Consider the following 17,539-nt stretch of genomic DNA (forward strand, 5'->3'; position numbering starts at 1 on the left):
ATTCATTACAAACAGAACTTAACTGTTGTAGCCACAAGTGTATAAGCTGCTCTCTCTTTTTTCTGTTTTTCGCAGGTCTGAGATCCGGCAAACTTGGTGAGCAATGTGAAGCGGTTGTTCGCTTCCCCAGGCTGTTTCAGAAGTATCCATTCCCTATCCTCATCAATTCTGCTTTCCTCAAGTTAGCCGATGTTTTCCGAGTTGGGTAAGTCTTTTTAAAGCCACAGTGCCCTAAAGCACTTTGTTCATATCTTTGTTTTGCATTGTAGTCTTTCTTTATTCTTTTTTTTTTTTTTAAAGGTTTTATTGGGGAATTGAGGGAGGGGAACAGCGCTGGGGAATCGGGGGAAGGGGAACAGACAAGTTGCTGTCCTTTTGTTCTTCAGTCTAGTGTGGAGGACGTTGCTTCACTGGCCCAAGTTGGCATTGCGATCATTGCTCTCTTCCCAGGTGAGGCGGCCATTGGACGGCCGCTCACGGTGGCTCTTGGCAGCTCACGCTGGCTGCTGGCCACTCATGGTAGCTTACGGCAGCCCACTGCAGCAGGGGCTGCAGCCTACGCCGTTGCCGGCGACTCACAGCAGCCCAGCTCCAGGTTGAGCTGTTGTTCAGCATCTTAGCTGTAGAGGGCAGTGTCACTGGCCCTCATATGTGGGATCCGAACCGGGGTCCTCTGGCGTCCCAAGCCAGCTCTTAACCAATGCACCACTCGGTCGGCCCGTCTTTCTTTATTCTATCTGCCTTTTAGGACTTCCACATGATTGGTTACCATTTTAGTAGACACGCATGGTGGTGTGTAATACATACTTTTTGGTGGGAGATTTAATGACAGTTTAAGCAAAAATGAAGTGTATAAATTAGAGAGTACTTACGTGGGTAACAGGATAAATCAAATTAAGGCAACCTTAATATATTACTGTATATTTTGCAAATATCTGTGGTTTTTTACTGATTGTTTTGAGAAGTTTCTGATTTAATAGCTTGTTTTATAACGTGAGAGTACATGTTACTACGAAGTGCTTGAAACATGTAAGCCCTGAATAAAATCCTCTTTTCTTTTTTCTTCTTCCCACCAGTCCCTCTCCCACTTCTTTCTGTCGTTCTCTTTGCACTCATGTGCTTGTACACACACCATATCAGACTTGAAGGAGTAAAGATGTTATAGAATTAGCTTGAGAGCGGAGGAAGACCATATGGCCTCCTGGCCTGAACTCCTGGCCTCGATTATAATAGGATAAGGTTTAGTTCCTTCCCAGGGCTTCTTGTGTCACTGCCATTTCGGTGTCTTGCAGGAGGACTGCAGGCATTGCTAACTGCTTATGCTTAGTGCCCACTTAAAGTACTATAGCCTTTAACTCTTAGTGATGAGACAGATAATAATAAATGCTGAAAAGCATTCACCTGTTGCTACAACTTAATATCGTTAGTGTCCTGTTACTTTGCTAAAGTGGTCTAATTTATTTTATCTCTGGTTTTTCATAGAAACAATTTCCTGAGGCTCTGTGTGCTTAAAGTTACTCAACAAAGTGAGAAGCATTTGGAGAAGATTCTAAATGTGGATGAATTTGTGAAGAGAATTTTCTCTGTGATTCATAGTAATGACCCTGTAGCAAGAGCCATCACACTCAGGTACCTACTGCGTTGCTGTGATGACTCATCACAAGATTGTTTGAGTGGTATTTATGTAACCCAGAAAGGCAGCATGTTTACTTTTTCCATTTTGAGGATTAAGAATTTATTTTTGTTCTTCCAAATAAGACTCAATGCAAAAATACGGTAATCATCCCAACCTGTAAATACTTCTCACTTATCTGTGATATTGTTTTGGTTGTAAATTGTTGCCTAACATTCTGTAAGTAGGTGTTCCTTTTTTTAAGATTTTTACTGGGGAGTTGGGGGAAGGGGAACAGACAAGTTGCTGTCCTTTTGTTCTTCAGTCTAGTTGTGGAGGACGTTGCTTCACTGGCCCACGTTGGCACCATCATTATGCTCTTCCTGGGCAAGGCAGATAAGTCACCGGCTTCTGGACGGCCGCTCACGGCAGCTTGAAGGCCGCTCACGCTGGCTGCTGGCTACACACGGTAGCCCATGGCAACCCATTGCCACAGGGGCTGCAGCCTACGCCGTCGCCGGCGACTCACGGCAGCCCAGCCCCAGGTTGAGCTGTTGTTCAGCATCTTAGCTGTAGAGGGCAGTGTCACTGGCCCTCATATTGTGGGATGCGAACCGGGGCCCTCTGGCGTCCCAAGCCAGCTCTTAACCAACGCGCCACTCGGCCGGCCCTGTTGGTAGGTGTTCTGATCAAATAACCAGGATCTGAATGTAGCTTAGCCTTAGCTCATTTTGAACTTCCTGACTTTATTCTTACTGTTTCATGTTAGTTTTCTGTGTTCGTCCTTATGTATGGACTCATTTTTTATTGCAGTAATTTGTATTTGAACTCCTTGAAGAATGCCAGATACAACCACAGTAGTTTCTTTAGCCTTTTTTCTTTCTTGGCATTTAAACATTTTTTGAAATTTTGTTAGAATTTCGTTTTGTAAGCCTTATATTCAGCTTGAGCCATGTTCTCCTTTAGCTCTGCTGTTTATGGAATTATTTGTATAATTTTGGGATTTTTGAAATGCACTTTCCTAAATTATAGGGCTCATTTCTGACTTGCCCTTCTCAGACAATGCTCTTTTTAATCATGAAGTCTAGAGTGTATCTTCTTCCCTAAGTTTCCATGTCTTCACAGCAGGAACTGGTTCTTTCCTCTTGTTCAGAATTAAGTGCTTTTGTGATTCATAGTTTAAAGATGTTTTATTTTTTACCCGTTACTTTAGACTTATAAAGTAAAACAACAAATGGAAGAAGAAGCTGTGAGATATTCATTGCATTTGAAATGTAGTGCTCTGAATTATTTATAATATTACTAGAAATCTTTTCAGAAAGTAGTGACTAATGGGATTATGCTTTTTTGCCTTTTTATATTACATAGTAGCAAACTGTTACTCAAGATATATTCATATTGCCTAGTCTAATCTTTATTTTTTTAATTTTTATTTTTTTAGCTGAGCCATCCTGCCACCTGTTGGCAGCTCAGCAGCAGCTCAGCTCGGGCCAGAAATCAAACTGGCGACCCTGTTGCTCAGAGCTCTACACTCTTGAGTGAGCTCTTAACCAACTGAGCCACTCGGCTGGACCTTTGCCTAGTCTAATCTTGTATAAAATATTAGATTAGTATATATTAGATGTTTATTTTGAAAAATAACTCATCTAAGTTATTTCAAACTTTGTTTTCAAATTGAAATTAAATTGCATATTTAGTCCATTTTAATACCTTGTTTATAAGAACTCTACTACTTGTGTCCAGTTGATTATATCTTTATAGGATAATTAGGAGATATGTAAAGTTGGAAAGTAACTTTGGACATTGACTTAGAGAAAGGTTGTCGTTGTAGGAACTCTGTTTTGTTTATTGAAATGTTTTACAGCCTTCTAAAATCCATGCCTTTCTGCTGAAAATACTTTTCAAGCTTTATTTTCTATAGTTTATGTTACCAACTGTAGATTATGTTCCTTTTCCAAATGTATATTTTTATTATAAAGTGTACTGTGTTTTTTCAAATTCTACCTTCCTCACCCTCTCAGACTCTGATGTGAGTTCCAGGGAACATCCTCTGCATCACTTCTTTTGACATTGAGGATGGGTTTGAAAGTTATGCTGCCAATATTTATTGATGTAGGAAAAAAGGACTGGGAAGTCTTAGTTTTTTTACTTTGACCAAAAATGTTAGAATTTTAATGCTTTGCTAATATGGATTTTTTATGTAACATTGGAAAATTGATATTTTGATGCTTTAATAAATCAAAAGTTTGTTTTCTGGGTTCTGTTTGGTACCTGGATTGTACTTCAAGATTATTTTGTAAAATTTTTCTTATGTTAAATAATCCATGTTAATTTTTCTGACATATTGAAGTATGGGAAAGTGGTTAGAATTTCATCACAGCTTGATTTGTAAAATTGATGCTTTTATTAACTTGAGATTATGTAATTATCTACAAACTTTAGTTTTGGTAATCCAACCTTGTCTTGCTTCTTCTTTTCCTGACCTTGAGTTTATTGTATTTTCATTCTTCTTGGGTTTCTCTATTTCTGTAGGATGTTGGGAAGTCTGGCATCAATAATTCCTGAGAGAAAGAATGCTCATCATAGTATTCGTCAGAGTCTGGATTCACATGATAATGTAGAAGTTGAAGCTGCTGTTTTTGCTGCTGCAAACTTCTCTGCACAATCGAAGTAAGCATAGGCCTTTCAATTACTTGGCTTCCCAAGGAGAGGTTTTTGAAGGAGTAACTCAGCACTACGTAAACACTGAGGGATACAGAAAAATGTAAATGGCAAGGTGTGTTTTCCAAGAGGGTGTACATCATATTGGGGACGCAAAACTTAAATACATAGAGCGGAATAGTTAAGTACAAAATGTTGGCATTAACTATAAATGAAATAAGAGTTTCTAGGACAGGATTAGCATAGATGAGAGTAGTTGGAAAGCCTCACTGGGGAGCGGGAGCTTTGTTTGCTGAAGAGCTTCCCCAGACATACACAGCCCTAATACTAAATTGCTGGTTTCTTATTGTCTTCTCAGGTAAGCTGCTTGGCATTAGAGCTGCGCACAGTTTGGCAAAGACAGTAACTTGAGTTGAACGAATTTTAACCTATTTGGGAGGTCATGTTCTCCACTATTATCGTGCAGAACATTTAGGGGTCTTCTTTGGATGAAGTGTTGACCATGGTTTTATTACTGTGTTTGACTTGCTTGTTTACCATCTGTAAAAAAATGTATTACCCACTTCAGTGACTGATATCAAAAGTAGCATTGCTTTCTGGAGGGCGTTTTTGTATTATGTATTTTGCCTTCAACATCCCTTTGACCTAGAAAATCCACTTAGAACTAATCCTAAGGAATCCGTAATGTGTACTGATATTTATTTGCTAGGATGCTGGTTACAGCATTATAAGAAAAGAAATTAGTAGCAACCTAAATTCCAACCAGTGTTCTTAGATAAATATGATCATAGAATAGAACATTATATCAGCTTTTAAGAAATATATTTTAGAAACGTACTGGAAACAGGTTACATATAGTTTATATGATATTACAGACTTATTAAGAAAACACTAGTATATGGGGAATAGAAAAACTAGAAGGATATATATCAGAACATGATCTCTGAATGGTAAGATCATATCTAATTTTTATTATTATTTTTTATAAATTCCTCTATATCCTGCCATGAGCAAATTTGGTTTTATAATCAGGTGAATAATAAATGGTATTTTTTTTTAAATAAAAAATAGCATTTTCATGAAGAGCCTCTGCTAAATTTGGATAGACTTGAAATAAACAAATTTCTTTCTTCAGCTTTTAATTATATGCATATTTTTTTCAGCTGCTCTCATCAAACCTTCAGAATTCTAGGATTACTCATTGGAGAAGGAGAGTAGAGAATAGAAAGCATATAATTTTTAGTTTACTGCTGAAAATTGGTAGATGTGACAGTAGTTGAATGGGAGAAACATTTGAGTAAATACAGTTCCTATTTGTGCTTTTGAAAATTGGCAATTTTTTATTATTGAGAGTCATTGATAATTGAGGGAACTTTATAAAAATTACTTTTTTTGGATAGGAGTTACATCTAGTGAATAGTTATCACTTGATTACCATTATCAAGGTGTCATGCTTTATAATTTGTCAGATTTAATATGTACTTTCAGTGACTCCAAAAATAGTTTCTAAATGAAAAATTTGTAGTTTAGTGATTAGATTTTATTTATGAGAATCATTTTGGTTCAGATTTTATCTTCTGTTATTAACAAGCTAATTTTGTCAGCTATGGAATTTCTGACCTGTCTTGGAAAATGATTAAGACTAAGTAAAAGAAACAGCAAGATTCTTCATTTTTAGAATCGGTCAGTAAACATTTAAATTAACAGTTTATATAGAAACAATTTTTAACATCCCAGGCTTCAGTATTGTATACTTGTTATTTGTGATATTAAAAAAGACCAAATTAGGGCCAACTGAGTGACTCAGTTGATTAATAGTTGGCTTAAGAGCGTGAGCTCTGAGCAACAGGGCCACTGGTTTGATTCCCACGTGGGCCAGTGACGCTGCGCCTGAGCTGAGCTGTCGCTGAGCTGCCAACAGGTAGCAGGATGGCTCAGCTGGTGTAACAACAAGATTGCCTGTTCGATGGTGGGCTATGCCTACCCGCAACTGAGACTGAACTCAGCACCTTGAGCTGAGCTGCCACCTGGATGGCTCAGTGGATAGGGCGTGTGCTTTTAACAACAAGGCTGCTGGTTCCACTCCCGCATGGGATGGTGACTGAGCCCACCTGCAACTAAGATTGAACACAGCACCTTGAGTTTAGAGGCCATGAGCTGCCGACGGGCAGCCAGATGGCGACTGGCGCCCTCCACAACGAAGATTGAAGAACAACAACTTGGTTGGTCCCCTTCCCTAATTCCCCAACACTGTTCCCCTCCCCCAATTCCCCAATAAAAAAAAAAAAAGACCAAATTAGTGCAGTAGAAAGCATTAAGGACCTATCTAAATGTATCAGCGTGTGAAATTAATGAAATACATGTTTTTGAGATTAGAGTTTACCTCTTCCCCTATAGCAGTGGGTCTCAACCTTCCTAATGCCGTGACCCCTTAATACAGTTCCTCGTGTTGTGGTGACCCCCAACCATAAAATTATTTTTGTTGCTCCTCTATCACTGTAATTTTGCTACTGTTGTGAATCGTAATGTAAATATCTGATATGCAGGATGTATTTTCATTGTTCCAAATTGAACATAATTAAAGCATAGTGATTAATCACAAAAACAATATGTAATTATATATTTGAAATATTTATTTCTAATTACAAATAAATGAAATTTTGTCTTGAAGCCGGGTACTTGTATGTGGGCGTATCTGCATGTGGGTGGACCCGCCTGGAGACTGATCGAGGAGCGGCGTCTCGGTTCCCAAGACCATCGAAAATATATGTTTTCCGATGGTCTTAGGCGACCCCTGTGAAAGGGTCGTTTGACCCCCAAAGGGGTTGCGACCCACAGGTTGAGAACCTCTGCCCTAGATAAAGATGACCTAAGATTAGATATCTCAAGCAATAACTGATGGATTTTTGTTTTAGCATCTTTATTTATTAATTTTGGATCTTAAACATATCAGAGTAACTGGCCAAAAGACCTTTAAGACTTCAATGAATTAAATCCTGTTCTCCCCTTGTCTACTACCGTAACTATATGTAACTTGTTTTTAAAAAGATTAAGATTTTATATTTTTAAAGCGCTAGTTCCTAGGTCACAAAGCAGGAAGGAGTTGCATGCAAGCCCAGATACCTTCAGGGACCAGGCAAGCATGGTCAGTGAGAGAAGTGTCCTCTAGTGGTGACTGTGGTGAACTAGGTTGAAAAAAATGAGTCTCTTAATTTCTTTTTTAAGCCAACAATTCACTAGTAAATATACAAAAAAATACTTTGCAAATAAACTTTATTTTAGAATAAACATTGTTAAATTCTAAAACAAAAGCGATTTTGGATTAAGTTTTAGATAAATCCATCAATATTTTATTGCAAAGCACAACAAAGTGTGCTTTTTTCTGCATAAGCACAAGGGAAATGTCAGGATTTCAGAATAATGCTTATTGGATGATAATGAGATTTCAGAAATTATAGTAGATGTAGTTAAAGAGAGTAAGAGCACAGTAGAAGAACTGAGAACAAACTCAGTTAACCTCAAAACATATTTACAAACTAAACCTAAGAAAATTCTAGAAAACACAAGAATGCACAATCATACATTCCATTAGCTGTCAAGAGATGATGTTGTCATATATCATTAACTTCTGTTCACTTGTGAGAGAATAAAATTGAAAAGGGCAAATATCTTAATGGCAGAGGATATATTTTATTTAGACATCCATTGAACTGCAGAGGGGAAGTATTTCATGTCTTATGTATCACTTATGGCTAAATGAGCCAAGTTTAATCATATTGTCTGTATCATATTTCCTTACATATTATATTTTATCTCAAATATTCATGTTATTAATACTTTCTCGACATTCAGTGATGTTTCTATTGCAGTAGACCCAAAAGCAGCACCTTGGAATATGCTTTATGTGTACGTAATGTTAAAAACACAGCTAACTTTAAATAGTTTGGCTTTTATAATAAAATTCTATCCCTATTTCCTACTATGTTTCTATTCACACTCTGTTCTTCTAAAATTCAGAATATTAGAAATAAATTTGTTGCTTATGTAATCAGCTTGTGTGTTAAAAGCTTTTCTTAATTGAAAGTATATCCTAAAACATCATAGACTGGGATAGTGTGACCTTGAATCTTTCAGACAGTGACACTCAGTGATGCGAATTGCAACAGAGCATCTTTCGTAAAGCAGAGCACCTTTCCTTGAGTATCAATTGAGAACAGGGCTTGCTGGTTGGAGTTTTGATTTCAGTTGTATTTGCTGGTTGGAGTTTTGGTTCAGTTGCATTTCTTACCCCACCCCCAGCACCTGACCTTTGAAATACAGTTTCTCCAGGTTACAATTTGGTGTATGTATTGGCGTTCTCCTGTACTGATTGTGTTGTATTTCTTTTAAATCCTTAGAAAACTTAAGGAGATTTAATGTTTTGGTTTTAAAATTTTTGCTGTTCTCTCTTTCCAAAGGGATTTTGCTGTAGGAATATGTAACAAAATCAGTGAAATGATTCAAGGTATGTATGCTTCATTTAGTATGATGAAGTGACTTAATAGGATTTATATTAAGTACTTAACTATGTGCCAGTCACTATTCATTTATTCATTCAAATAGTATTTATTAAGCATCTTCTAAATGCCAGAACTGTTGTAGGTGCTTAGGATACAGTAGTGAACAAAACAAAGTCCTTGCCCGAATGTAACCTACATTCTAGTGGTGGAAGGAAGAGGGGTAACAGCACAAAAATATGACATATCAAGTGCTACGGAGAAAAAGTGAGTGAGAAGGATAGCAAGTCCCTAGAGAAGATGGCAGGGTAGAAGGGGGGATCTTTTCTATGTTATATATGCTGATCAAGGAAGGCCTGTGATGAAGTGATATTTGAATGAGAAATGCAGATATGTAGGGGAAGAACATTGTGATACGGGAGAGTGGTGCCATTAGGTCTTGGGGCTGTCTCATTACTCTGCTAATGTCCCTCCAGTGTCTTCAATTGCAACTAAAATGTAAATTTCCTTACCATAGTTTACAAAGGCCAAGTTTTCTAATATCATCTTCTGTACTGTGCTTCACATGTATTAACCCCGTTTAAAAGGGAGCTCTGGGGGCTGGCCAAGTGGCTCAGTTGGTTAAGAGCTCGCTCAAGAGTGTGAGCTCTGAGCAACAGGGTTGCCAGTTCGATTCCTGGCCCAAGCTGAGCTTCCGCTGAGCTGCCAACAGGTGGCAGGATGGCTCCATTAAAAAAAAAAAGAGAGAGCTCTAGTACCGCAGCATTGCACTGCCCTAGAGAACACCATGTCCTTGGTATTTTTCTAAAGGGCATTCTTTGAATTGTGCAATTGAGCAGACTTGAGAGGTAATGCTATTATCTATTTTACAGAAAAGGAAATAAAAACACTTAATTGAAGACCAAGATCCAGTGGTCGAGTTTTGTCCTGTTCCCCTTTATTCCTTTGTCTTTGCCACCATCAGAAAAGGGCTTTCCTGCAGAAAGGGCTATCATTAGAAGGAAGCATCACTTATTCATTGAGCATGACCTTATTGAATCCCTGCTGTATCAAGCAAGATCTCAGCAGGAAACAGATGTCATACTTGAATTAAGATAATCCAGTGTTTAATGAAGGAACCATTTACAAAGGTATGGACAGGATAAGCTATAGGGGATAATGTCCTGCCTTCCCATTAGGGTGCGTGGGAGGGAGTGGTTACCAGAAACCTGGAGTCATGTCAAAAGGGTCACTTTGATAAACTGACCTTCAGTGAACATAATGTGACCCTGCAGAGAGAGAACCAGGGAATAAATACTCTGACCTCATTCTTTTCCTTCCCATCTCCTGGGGCTCCCTGCGCTGGCCAAAGCCAAATAGAGGCCAAATAGCAAGGGCATTTGTTGATGTAAGCTGCCATTGAATGTTGAAGTGGTATCATGTATTCACACCAACAGTTATTTTACAATGGGAAAACCAGTGACTGCAGAGTGTAAGTTAGCTGTTGGCCTATATGCAATACATTATGATTGACAGTTTTTTGTTGTCTGTCACCACAAAGCTATGCTGTAGAAGGAAAGTGTTTCTGATTAGCTCCAATGTTGACAGGAAAAGATACATTGGAGTTAGTCCTCATGGAGTCCAGCTGTGTATGCAGAGCAGAAAGGCAGTGCTGCACGAGGTTCAGAAAACTTCAGAACCATTCCATGCAGTTCACATCTTGACTTAGTGTTGGAGGAACTCATTCAAATTGTAAATATAATCAAATTATAGCCATTGAGTATGTGTGTACACATGTGTATATGTACATATCTTTTTAGTATGCTATGAGAAGACATAGGCAGCAAAATGACTTTGCTCTCTACTATGTCTTTTAAAGGCATTTTCTACTATCGCATGTAGTTTCATAGTACTGAAAAACTAATGTTAAGGTAAATACTTTTGGAAAAAAACTATTAAACTGATTGATTAGCTCTCGTATAATGATCTTTAATGTTATCAGCATAATATTAGTATATTATTTGCTTTTAAATGGTTATTTTACTAATTGAAATGTGAAATACTACCAAGAACGATGATCAGAAATCTTAAGAGTTCTTTCTGTATCCAGGCTTGACCACACCAGTGGACTTGAAGCTGAAGCTGATTCCCATCCTACAGCACATGCACCACGATGCCATCCTAGCTTCCAGTGCTCGTCAGCTTTTACAGCAGCTGGTCACCTCCTATCCTTCCACCAAAATGGTGATTGTTTCTTTGCACACTTTTACTCTGCTTGCAGCTTCATCTTTGGTGGATACGCCAAAGCAGGTAATTTCAGTTTTCTTTAAACTGCCTTTTCTTCACCTAACTTACGTATTACATTTATGATAAAAAAATAATTAACCCATAAATTTTGATAATATTAAGATCCCTTTCTCTGATAAAGACCTGTGTAAGTTCCTTTCGCTTGTTTTTCCCTTTTCCATATTCACAGTATTGATTCTTGGGATCTCCTGAGGACATGAGGTGGAGGTTGGGGTACATGGCAGAGCATGGAGTTGGCAGTAAAGAAAGAATTGAGTGTTAAAAGCCAGGTCCTGTGCCAGAACCTTGCAAGTTAAATGCTAGTGTCATTTCACAAACACACAGAAAGATGCCTAAACATGGACGCATAGCTGGTAAATGACAGGGCTGTGGTTTGAAACAAACCCTGTTTCACATCTAAAGTGTCACTAAACTACACAGCACCCCTAATGATAATTCCAGTGACAATATTTTTCACAGAGTGACTTATTTCCTTTATAGATTCAGCTTCTCTTGCAGTATTTGAAGAATGACCCGAGGAAAGCAGTAAAGAGACTTGCTATTCAAGATCTGAAATTACTTGCCAATAAAACACCACATACTTGGAATAGGGAAAACATTCAGGTATGTAGAACTTTGAACATTAATAATTTATATAGCAAAATAATATAACATTGTAATAAATTGTTTTTTCTTGACATTTTTATATCATTGTCATCTTTTAGGTGTTCGAATATGAAAAGTTTCTAAGAGCATTGTTGATATTTGTCTTAGAAGTTTTAAGTAGCAGAGTAAATACATAAAACTTCTATCATTTAATGTTTAAGTTTGTTTTAGTGAATTAGATTTGCCTCTCAATTTCTTGTTAATTTTCTTGTAAGCAGCACTCAGGCTAATTGAAAAGCCCAATTAAATTGTTTATTCTATTCCTGTGCCCTTTAGTCAGTCAATTCAGAAAGAATAGTTTTGGTGCTGCTATGATTTATTAGGGGGAAGGTGCTGGATGGGTAAGTCGGTAAAATATATTTCTCCTTTTCACAGAGAGCAAAAGACATTCTTAGGTTTTCTCATGTAAATGAAAAAGCAGGTCTCAGCCTCTAGACAATATCTTGCATTTATTTTTTCTCAAAATAGAGCCCTGTTTACCCATTACTAATAACAGATGCATCATTTTCTAAAAAATGCTGTTTGAAGTGAAATGGAAGATTGTTAGAATTCTATTTGTTTTCATGGATTTTATTATCTCTTGGTATCACAGCTACAGTGTAGCAAAAATCTTTGAAGTTCAGATTATGAAAACTAACCTGCTATGTTTGCAATGTTCTAAACGTGTTGGAATATATTATGCCTTGATAGTCACAAATATCCAAAGAGATAGGGCAGTTATTAGTATTTGCATTTAGTAGATGAGCAAATTAGGGTTCAGAGAGACTTAATATGCTTCAGAGAGTTTCTTAAGAGGGCTTAATTAAGAATTTAATTAAGAGAGCTTCTGTCCTCTAGCACTTTTTCTACTAAACAATACTGTCTTGCCAAGAAGATAATGTACCCAGTCACTTTGGTCACTTGGGGAACTTGTACATTGAACCAGATCCAAGTAAGAGCATTGTATTTTACTTTCTCAGTGTAAAATAGGCCCCACATACAGGAAAGTATATTAAATGTCTAGTTAGTAGTTTAAACAATAATTCTAAGTGGAAACCCACATAGCCACCATCCAAATAAAACATTGCGGGATCATAGAACCCTGCCCCCTTCTCTCGCATCTTCCTCCTCCATCAGAACCTCAATAACTACCCAAAGGAAACCATGACTTTGACTATTGTGATCATTTCTTTTCTCTTTATAGTTTTACCATCTATGTGTGCCTGCCCCCAAAATATTGTTGTTTGTTTTTGCTTCTTTTGCTCAACGTTATACTGATGAGACTCATCCATATTGTTGCATCTTTTTTCCCTTTAATTGCTATATAGTATTCCATCATATAGATGGACCACTGTTTATTTGCTCTTGATGGGTAATTTCCAACATGGGGGCTCTTACAAACAATGCCGCTGTGAACATTCTTCTGTTTGTCTCCTGGAGCATGTGTGCAAGAGTTTGTTTAGCGTGTATACCTATATGTAAAACTGCCATATTTGAAACTGCTGACTAACAGAATATGAGTATCTTCAGCTTTACCAGATAATATCAAACTGTTTTCCCAAATGATTGAACCAATTTACATTCCTAACAGCAGTGCCTGAGAGTGCCCATTGATCCACATCCTTGTCAACAGGAAGAATATTAGACTTTTAACATTTTTACCAGTTTAGAAGTTGTAGTTTTAATCTGTAATTACATAAGAGTTTGAACATCTTTTTAATATATTCACCATTTGAATTTCCTCTTTTGTGAAGTGGCTATTCAAGCCGCTTGCCTGTTTTTCTGTTGATTTGTAGTCATTCTTTGTATATTCTGGATACTTGTACTGTATTAGTCCTTGGCAATTGTATATAAATTGTAGAAGCAGCTGATAGAGTTTCACCTCTTAAAAAAAGTTGACAATTTAGTTGGGATTACATTGAGAAGGAAAATCAATTTGTAAGAAATTGGTATCTTTACAATGTTAAGTCTTCCAATGCATGAACATGTTATATCTTGACATTTATTTAGGTCTCTTTAATGTATCTTTTATCTTACTGTTTTGTTTGATATTAATATGGCTACTTTAGCTTTCTCCTGGATGTATTTACGTGATAGATTGTTTGTTGTCCTTTTACTTACAACCTTTATGTATCTTCATGTTTCAGATATGTCTTTCAGTATTTAATTATTTTTAATCCATCCTGGTAGTCCTTGTCATTTTAAAATGGAGCATTTGGTTCATTTACATTTACTATGCTACATTATGTATCAGGGTTTACGTTTTTTTTTGTTTGTTTTTTTTTTAGCTGAGCCATCCTGCTACCTGTTGGCAGCTCAGCGGCTGCTCAGCTCGGGCTGGACTCGAACCACTGTTGCTCAGAGCTCAAACTCTTGAGCGAGCTCTTAACCAACTGAGCCACTCGGCCGGCCCAATCAGGGTTTAAATGTTATCTTATTTTGTGCTTTTTATATGTCCCCCTGATCTTTTCTTTTCTTGGACGCCCTCTGGGTTGTTTTTAATATCTTACCATTTATTTTTCCTTTGAATAGTTGGGAAGTTTACAGTCTTTAATATTCTTTTAGATGTTATCCTAGAAGTTACAACATGCATAGTTATAGAAATCTAAAATTAATTCGGCCACAGAGACCTTAGAACATACTTTAACTCCATTAACTCCATTTACATCCCTCTAAACTTTTATGTATTGTTGTCATGTATCTTAATTCTCTCTCTTTTCATCATACAGTTTGTTATTGTTTTAAAACCTGAAGGAAGGAAGAGCCCAAGTACAGTGTATTATTATTAAGGTAGTCAAAAGCAGAATTAATTTCTTGGGAACAAAAATATTTTTTCATGTGTTTATAGTTTTCTTTGAATTTTTTTTATACATTGCTAAGGTAAATATCCATTTTAGCTGATGTTAATCTGTATCAATAGTTTATACTGTTCTGATGTTACAGTGTTATTAGAAGAGGCTGTTTGATTTATGCAACTTCTTTGTTACAAAGCAAAAGACTGTTTGTTCTAGATATTTTCAAAGACATAATTTTATTTTTGGCATTATCTCTCCTGAGAGTTTTGATTTGTACTTTACCTGATATTAGGAGCAATGGTAAGTTAAGCCTGAGAATTAATCTTTTTTTCTAATCTTTTTTTTATTTTGCATTAGTACAGTGGAGACAGAAAATGTAGATGTGTTGTGTCTTTGACAGAGTCCTTTTAAACATAACATTTTTCTTTAAAGATTATAAACTTTCTGCCGTCCCTTTCTGGAGCACATCCCTGGTGGCCAGTCTCATTCTAGAGTAGAAGAGAAGCCCCTGTTTAGGGACTGACCCAGAAAACAGCAATTCAGGGCAGAGCCTCATTTGGGCAGTGAGTGAAACCAGCATAGGGAGAGAAATTCAGACCAAATAGTGAGGAAGACAGTGGAGGTGAGTAAGAAATGGGGCTCCATTTGAAGAGTTAGATTTTCCCTATTTGTCAGTACGAAAACTGATCCTTGTAAGGACAATTTTGTAATAGGTAATGTCCTAGAATCAGAAACATGAACCAGATGTCATTGAAATATGATGTAACATCTCTGGGGAACTTTGTGATGTGTTCTGTTAAGCTTACCAATTTGAATTAATGAAACTTTATATCAGTACATGTTTACTAGAGCATTTTAGGCACCCAGTACTGTGCAAGGTGACAGAAATTAGAAGATAACATTTTAAATAATTTTATCATAAGATTTTCTAAACATTTTTTTCAGTTTTTCAAATGGTAAAATTCTTGTTCTTTACGATTACTAATACCGTTATCATCTTATATAAAATGCCTCACTTGCCTGCTTGATGATCCCAAAAGATTTAATGTCTTTTATACACAGAGCACTCTACAGAACATAATTTCATATTAATTATATAAATATAGGACCTTGTCTTTAACCTCTGGAGCTCTTTGTTTGAGGATGATACCTACCTAACCACAAGCTAATTAACAGTACAAGGCAGGACAGTTTAGGCAATAAAAAGTGGATAAAAGGAAATGGTCTAAGTACTTGAATAAATAAATAAAAACTAAGTGTTACCTAATCGCAGTCACTTTTTAAAAAATACTTTTTTTTGAACTTCAAAAACAGTATCTACCGGGGGTGCCAAAAAAATGTATAAGTGGGAACTTTGGTCAGCGTTGCTCAAGCAGTAGTTCGCCATAATCAGAAGTGTCTGAACGCTGATGGGAACCACTTTGAGCACCTCTTGTAATTACAGAAGTTAAATGTGACTTGTAGTCATCTTTTGTTGCTGGTATATATCGAGTATGACAATTTTAATAGTTTTTTCCTTAAAATGAGTATACATTTTTTTGGCATGTTCTGTATATCTGCTTTTATTTCTTTGTCCCCTGCTTTTCTTTTTATTAAATTTGTTGGGGTTCATTGGTTATTAAAATTACACAGGTTTCAAGTGTACCTTTCTATAATACATCATCTGTATATTGCATTGTGTGTTCACTACCCAGAGTCAGTTCTCCTTCCATCACCCCACTTGCTTTTAGATCTGTTTCCCTATCACTTGGCTTAGGCACTTAATCCAGAGGCTTTTTCTGCCATTATCATCTGTCCTCTGTAATACTGACTCTGTCAACCTACTCATTCTTTTGCTTTCTTTGGCACTTACCTGTCCTCACTCATTCTTTCCACTCTCTAAACTGTGCCTTCTTTGTGCTCGGCACTCTCTGTTCCCCTCAGGGTTAAATCTTTGACCCTAGGTGCTTTCTTCCATTTATTCTCTGCCATTAGGGTAGCTTCCCATTCTGGTTGCACTCCCCAATGGTCTAGTCCTTGTACTTGACCTTCCGAATTGCTCTCCAACTTAGCAGTTTGTAGGGGCTGCAAAGTGCTTTGACTCTCAGTAGCTATTTAATCTTACAGACAGTAGATGTCAGCCCCCCACCGCCACTTATAGTTTAAATTTTAATACATTCTCTTAATGCCAATACAGTCATGTATCAAAATTCAAAAGCCACAAAAGAATATATAATAAAAAATTTTCCTCTTACTGTTTGCTCTACCATTCACTCAGCTACTCTGACCAATGGCAATCAATGTCTGGTTTCTTGTATATTTTTCCAGAATGTTTTATATGAAAACAACAGTTCTGTATAAATCTTTACCCCCATTTTACAGACAAAGAAGTTGAGACTCAAAGATTTCAGTAATTGGCTCAGATCACAGAGATGGTAAGTGGCAGAGCCAGAATTCTAATGCGAGTCTTCTTCCACTTACAAATCTGCTCCATCTCAGATTCCCAGTACCTGGTGGACATTGCTTCTTGGACTTAATATCTTCCTATTTTCTGTCCTTTCTCTGAAATTAGCAAGTCCCCATAAATTCTCAGTCTTTGTAAATGGAATCAACACTGTCTGCCACTGGCCTGAAATTTTGTAATAATTATTGAATCCTTTTTGTTCATTCCCTCACATGTAATCTCTTTCAAAATGTCGCTCATGTTCATCCTCTGATTTCCAGTGCTACCACCAACTCACATTCAGGCCATCATCACCACCTGCCTGAATTACTGCCATAAGCTACAGGTTGGTCCTTAACTGTCAACTCTCCGTTAACTTGTTCTATTTACCATTGCCAGAATAAAATTCCTTAACACTTTAGATGACATTATTCCTCTCCAGTGGCTTCCTTTTTCCTTTCTTCTCAAATTTAAATCTGCCTAGCTTTCAAGACCCTCTTTAATCTACCGTATTTGCCGGCGTATAAGACGACTGGGCGTATAAGACAACCCCCTAACATTTCCACTCAAAATACAGAGTTTGTTATATACTCACCGTATAAGACTACCCCCTCTTCCGCACACCTTCCACACACCAAATAAA

General features: G+C 37.1%; 1 protein-coding gene across 1 annotated transcript in view; it reads left to right on the forward strand.

The window, feature by feature from the left end:
- Positions 1–17,539, forward strand: part of INTS7 (integrator complex subunit 7) — a 59,590-nt gene that overhangs the window by 5,388 nt on the left and 36,663 nt on the right. The window contains exons 2-7 of the mRNA XM_019635457.1: positions 76–205; positions 1,483–1,629; positions 4,145–4,282; positions 8,731–8,777; positions 10,859–11,058; positions 11,536–11,658. Coding sequence (XP_019491002.1) covers positions 76–205; positions 1,483–1,629; positions 4,145–4,282; positions 8,731–8,777; positions 10,859–11,058; positions 11,536–11,658 — 785 coding nt within the window. The remainder of the gene's footprint in view (positions 1–75; positions 206–1,482; positions 1,630–4,144; positions 4,283–8,730; positions 8,778–10,858; positions 11,059–11,535; positions 11,659–17,539) is intronic.

Source organism: Hipposideros armiger, unplaced genomic scaffold (genome assembly GCF_001890085.2).
Source record: "Hipposideros armiger isolate ML-2016 unplaced genomic scaffold, ASM189008v1 scaffold_22, whole genome shotgun sequence".
Classification (NCBI taxonomy): Eukaryota; Metazoa; Chordata; class Mammalia; order Chiroptera; family Hipposideridae; genus Hipposideros; species Hipposideros armiger.